Raw genomic sequence first — 6,461 nt, forward strand, 5'->3', positions numbered from 1 at the left:
TAGACCAGGCTGGTCTCGAACTCACAGAGATCCGCCTGCCTCTGCCTCCCGAGTGCTGGGATTAAAGGCGTGCGCCACCACCGCCCGGCCGTCCATATTCTTCTTAATCGCTGTGTCTAGAACTGAACTTAAGTTAACCACAGTGGCTTTTAGCAGGGGTTGTTCTCTTAGAAACTGCACAAAGCAGGTGATGTTGACAGATGTTCAGTGTTCAGAGCAGAGAGCTAGCGGCGGGGAGATGGCACAGGCCTGGGTAGAGGTCGCATATGGCTTTTCTTTCTGTTCCTTTTAGATTTCAAAACATTCCTAGTCCAGCTTCTTGGACTACTTGTTCTGCTTTGCATCTAGTGTAGATGACTCATGTTTGTTTGTTTGTTTTTATCTTGAAACTTCTTGTCATCTGGCCCTTTGCACTGCAGCCGTGACCTGGCAGTTCACATTTGTGAAGTATTTAGTAGCACATGGTTCTAGAACCCTCCTTTTCAGTTCAGACTTTTTTCTTATTTATAGATTTCCTTTGGAAAATAAATGGTTGCTGAAGTATTTAAAATGAAACTTTGAGTAAGACTTCAATTGTTCATTTCTTTTGGGCAGTTCTAGATGTAGCTTGTAAATCATATAAGAAAAATAAGAAAATATTTTTGGTTTTAATAGAATTTTCTTTTCCAGGCTCAGAACGCCTACTCTGCTGGCCCTGCCACCCAGGCAGTTCTGGTGGATGTTTCCGCCTCTTTCCCTCCAGATGGAAGTAGGTTCACACTTTGGGCTCCTGGTCTTTGGACAGAAACACATATAAAGCCCCTCTTTCCCCCTGAAATGAAGAACCTAGGATTTTGACATGCTGTATGAATTTGTGATTAGCGATCTAGTAGCAATAAGGAAGAATAGTTTACTAAAGAACTAACCCGCATTTACTCAAGAGAGTGGTCTTTTAGTATGAAAATGTGTTTTAGGGCATCCTAGAATTTTACCTTAGTTTATCCATAGTCCCTAACATAGTCTGTTCTTTAACGGGAAGCCCTGTTCCCTGGGAGCTACAGCTTTCCTGGCTTCTAGAGCTGCTCTCAGACATTCTGAGCTGCTTTGCTCTCACCTCTGCCAGGAGCGTGGGAAACTTCCAACTGTCCCCCTTTGGGTCTTACGTCAGACTTCCATAAGCCACAAGCTGCCCCCTTCTCCTGATTCAGGGGCCTCAGGACAGCCTCTGAAAGACATCGAGGTACAGAGCAAACGGTGAATTCGAATTCTGTTGTCTTTCATCTTCTGTGTGACCATTCAATATTATTCTTTGGAGTGAATCTACTCTTAAGTCAAAATAGATTATAGGAAAAGATTTTAAAAATAGCACATTTCCAAAAATGTTAAATATTGTTAATGTTTAAAAATTCTGTTTGCCTGATTGCATTGTGATTCTGAAAGTGGTAGGGAACAGTCAATTGACAGGCTTTGACTTTTCCCCCTCTAGGCTGAGAGGAACCATCACATGCCGTAGCTGTTTATGGAGGGAGTTCAGCAGTTGTGACAGAAATACTTCGGTTGTTCTCAACAGAAGAATTCGTGCCATAATCCCCAGATCTCTAATCCATAGATAATTAACATAATTATGTTAAGAAACAGAAAGGGCAAGATCATTTATTTAGGAAAAACTATTTATACCTCTCTGCATCCTCTATTTTTGTCTCTGGATTTTGTATCTGTACTGTGAACATACACTGTGTTCTCTTATTAGAGAAATGCCACAGCCATTAGCGTTGGGTGGTATTGTGTGTGAGTATCCAGCAGGGGTCAGAAGCAGACAGGAGGATTTGCACAGGTGTGCTGATGGCTCGCAGGCCTTATTCTGTATCTATGTACTTATTTCAACTTTAAAGTCCTGCTCTCTAGCCCTGGCTGGTCCCAGACTTGGGTCAGCCCTGCTCTGCCACATGGGTGGAGCTCTGACTTGTAGCCACACACCCCACAGCCAGCTCTAGACCATGGTAAATAAGGGACTTGGACACCTGTAGGCGTGGTCTGAGGGTATCCTGAAGCCAGTGCCCCATGGCCACAGAGGGTGACTGCACAGGAAAGCTCAGGCTGTCTCAGGACTTTCATGTGAAAAATTTATGGATTCTTTTCATTCAAATTATGGCAGAGATGGGAAGATGTCGTTCCATTTTATGGATCCTTTAAATGTGTCTAAATCTTTGTACCTTAAATGTGTTTTTTTTAATAAAACACAGTCCACAGTTATTATTTTGAATATTCTACCAATGCCTTTTCTTCATTTGTTTATATTAGATCTCTACCCTAAACTGTATCCAGAGCTTTCTCAGTACATGGGACTGACTTTAAATGAAGAAGAAATATGTACAAATATGCCTATGGTTTCTGGAGTACCAACCCAAGGGGTATGTATGTAGAGTATAATTTTGAATTATATAAAATGCTCTTTATGTGTACATGTACGCTCTCATTCACAGCAAACTTATTTATAAATTTAGAGCTGACTTCTCAGATTTTAGCTTTTCTCTCTTTCTTTTTCCTTTTTTTCCCCCTCGGGTTTTGAGATATGGTTTCTCTGTGTATCCTCGGCTATCCTGGAACTCACTCCGTAGACCAAACTGGACTTGCAGAGATCCACCTGCCTCTGCCTCTGCCTCCCAAATGATGAGATTAAAGGCATGTACCACCATGCCCAGCCTGACTTTAGATTTCTTTATAGATGTATTTCTGAACATTATTGTCCACTGTTGAATTTATTGGGTCCTTGTCTCTTTTTTGCCTTTTGCATTTTGTCCTTTCCTAAGACATTGTAATTGGGCCTCTGCCATGTTTCCGTTAGTTTATCCTTTCTAGCTGTGGGACTGCACTGAGTTTTGTACTTCCGACGTCGACTGTCCCGTTACTCTCCATGTCTCAGTTCCTTTCCAAACAGCATTGCATTGCTGATGGATCAGTCATCAGAAGTATATGTTTGCTGTGCTACTTTGCTCACAGTTTTAGTATTTTTCTTACAATTAGAAAGTAAGCTTTTTGCAATTAGACTGAGGTGCTAGGCTTACATATAACATAGAGCACTTGATGTGATTGTAGTTACATACTTCATGGCTGAACCCACTTTTGTCCTCCTGCCATAATGTCATTGTTAGTACAGTACCTGACATTTATTTGTTGAAATTTCAATATTTTTTGAAAACCTACTTGTATTAGTCAGGTTTCAGCTGAAAACATAGTATTTGAACTGTGGTAATTTAAGGAATTAGGTAACTAGATTTCCAGAGGAAAAAGTGGCTCCCAGGTGGAACTGCAGAAAGCCAGCTCTCATCCTGGGGTGGAGTGGACGAGATGCTGGAACCTAGAAAAGCTTAGGCTGGCCTTGGGAAGCGTTTCTGGCAGCTGCAGCCCCCGAGGGAGTGGGCACGTTGGCGAGAGATGGCTCAGTGGCTGCAGGATTTGCGGAGGAGCTCCAGAGCATGTGAGGACTTCTGGCACATACTCAGAGATACATGTGTAGACGCATTATATAAAAGTGAATCTTAGAAACGGGTATGGAGAAACATAAAGGTTAATTGCTATATTTATAGAAGATTTATCTTCTAACAGAAATAAAGCCAATTATAGCTATTATTTTAGTGACTGGCTCCAAGGCTCCAGTTAGTGTATCTGACCTTCGCTGTCAGGTCTGTATTCTTTGTTCCTTTAATTTGATCCAGTGTCCCTGCCCTTTGGTCCATTTCTTGCCGCTAAGGTAATCTTACTTCCTTTAGAAGTGGCTGCGTTTATACGACGCTTTGGTGTGTTCTTTTCTTTCTCTATCATTTTGCTGTGTTTAATTTGTTCTGAAGCTTTCTGTTAACTCTTCACATAATGACTTTCATTTCACATACCATATAGTTCTTTTTGTGTTCCATCTAGTTCTCTCCCCCAGCCTTATTAAAATTACATACATTGAAGGTGTACATATATGTATCAATTTGTGTACATTGTAAAATGTTCCCACAGTCAAGCCAATGACTACTGTGTCTGTCCCCTCCTAGATGTGTGTACCTTAGTGTGTAGCTGTAACACTAGCAAATTTCAGTTACACAGATTAACACATGGCTATGTGCCCTTCATTAGAGCCTGAGACTTGTTTTTATCTTTGTTTATACTTTGTCCATCTCCCCATTTCACCTCTGCCCACTGCTTACCCCTCAGATGCCTTCTGGTCTCTGCTTCTGACATTCTGTATTTTTTGTTTTCATAGCAGGAGCAGACTGTACTATCATTGTATCTCTGACATATTTCCTTCGGGGTCATCCATACTCTCCAGCTGCCCGTGTGTTCATGGCTCGAGTCATAAGCCATTGTGTATTTACGGACAGACAGCATTTTCTGTATTCATGTATCTGTTGACAGAGACTTGTTTCTAAGCCTTGGTCACTGAACAGTGCTGCAGTGGACATGGGATGCAGGCATCGTTGGGATAGACTGATTTTGTTTCCCTTTTGATATTTGTCCAGAAGGGGCTTGTTTTGCCTATGGCAAATTTGCTTTCATTTTATGAGGATCCTCCATATGGGTTTTCATAATGGTTATAGTAATATATTATAATATATAATAATGTATAATAGTATATTCAATGTATGACAATGCACAAAGTTTACCAACACTTCTGTTTTTGGTAGATACACTGATATGTGAAGAGACAGTGTCATTTTCTGGCTTTGATTTGCATCTTCTAATCATCAGTGATCCCTTTCCCATACCCATGAGCCATTTGTCCTCTTTGGGAAAAATGTCTTATATAGGCAGGTTGCCCATTTCTAAGTTGAGTTACTTGCTCTTTTGCTGTTGGGTTTTGCGTTCTTTCTACATCTGTATGCTTGCTCCTTAGTACATGACTTGCAGATAGCGTCTCCATTTCCATGGCTTGCTCACGGTTCCGTGAATGCCTCTTTAGCTGTGAACTTTTTTGTTTGTTTTGAGGCAGGGTCTCTCTATGTAGACCATGCTGGTCTTGAACCTACAGAGATCCACCCACCTCTGTTGACACCATGCCTGCCCCAGCTGTGAAGAACCTTTTTAAATTTGATATAGTTCTAGTTAACCTATTTTTGCTTATACTTCTGGTTTGAAAATTTAAAAAAAATACATTGTGAAGATAAGTATCAAAGAGATTTGTGTTTTCTCCTAGCCTTATGTTTTGAGCACACCTGAGCACGGTTTTTGAATCCATTTGGAGCTGGTTTGTATGTTTGGTAGATCAGCCCCAGTTCCATTGCAGCGCTCTTGGTGCTTCAGTGTGCCCAATCCCGTTGTAGACACGGGACAGCTTTGTTAAGAGTAGTTTAATGTAAAGTTCTCATGTCATCCATTCCATTCCTGACTCAAGTCCTTGTTCTTACTAAGCTTAATTTAATTTGATAATTTTATGATTGTACCACAGAAATTCTCTGGAAAATGCTTGTTGCCAAAATCCTGTGTGATCTCTTAGTTGTAGGAAAGTATGTTGGAAATGAAGGTAAACAAGCATAGTTGTTGGTGAGGAATATCTTCTGAGAAATGATCCTGTATGCTTTCAGTGCTGTGCCAACTTAGTATGTACTTACAGTCTGTGGTCGTATGACCTCACTGGACAATGCAGCCTTTAGAGACCGCTGCTACTTATGTGTTCTCTGGTTGAGGCGGTCGGCAGCAGATGGCATTCATGTGCAGAGTGCCAGTTGAGCTAAAGTAACAGTGGAGCAAAGCCAGCGTCTTATCAGTCAAGAATAATGGAGTCAATTACTAGAGGAAAGAAGAAATGAAAACCCACCGTGTCGTTATTGTAGAGAACCGACTTTCCCTGAGGGAACTTGTTTGTGGAGCCGTGTTTGTCAACACTAGGGTTTCTAACTACTGACAAATTGGGTATTTTTTCCAGCAGTTGGTAGCAAGACCATCCAGCGTGAACTATATGGTAGCACCTGTGACAGGTAACGATGCTGGAATTCGGAGAGCAGAAATAAAACAAGGGATTCGTGAAGTCATTTTGTGCAAGGATCAAGATGGAAAAATTGGGCTCAGACTTAAGTCAATAGATAATGTAAGTATATTCCTTAATTTATTGAAATAGGCCATGAAATACTAACATTAAACAATTAGAGATGAAAATAGTTTGGCTAGCTGTAATAACACATCTGCAGTGAAGAATATTGTGAATCTACTGACTTAATTTTCCATTTGGAGACGGCCTGTTGTGAAGAAGCCGTGTTGGAGCTTGTAAACAGGTCACTGCATTTACATAAGCCATATGACAGAGTGTGCATGATAGAATTCTGGGCTTGACATAGGACAGCATAGTAGAAGTAAGGAAAAATTGACGAGTGAGCGTTTTTAAACCAGTGTTTTAGGGCTTACTATAGCTGTGAAGAGACACCTTTACAAAGGGAACATTTAACATTTAAACCAGTGTTTTAAGGTTTACTAGAGCTGTGAAGAGACACCTTTACAAAGGG

General features: G+C 40.9%; 1 protein-coding gene across 2 annotated transcripts in view; it reads left to right on the forward strand.

Annotated features, from left to right (window-relative positions):
* Sdcbp (syndecan binding protein) overlaps positions 1-6,461 on the forward strand; it is a 25,814-nt gene that overhangs the window by 11,246 nt on the left and 8,107 nt on the right. Inside the window, exons 3-5 of one of the 2 annotated variants that reach the window (XM_005362287.2) lie at positions 670-748; positions 2,281-2,390; positions 5,888-6,049. In XM_005362287.2, coding sequence (XP_005362344.1) covers positions 670-748; positions 2,281-2,390; positions 5,888-6,049 — 351 coding nt within the window. The remainder of the gene's footprint in view (positions 1-669; positions 749-2,280; positions 2,391-5,887; positions 6,050-6,461) is intronic. The other variant, XM_005362288.2, reaches the window with a different exon arrangement.

Source organism: Microtus ochrogaster, linkage group LG5, assembly GCF_000317375.1.
Source record: "Microtus ochrogaster isolate Prairie Vole_2 linkage group LG5, MicOch1.0, whole genome shotgun sequence".
Lineage (NCBI taxonomy): Eukaryota > Metazoa > Chordata > Mammalia > Rodentia > Cricetidae > Microtus > Microtus ochrogaster.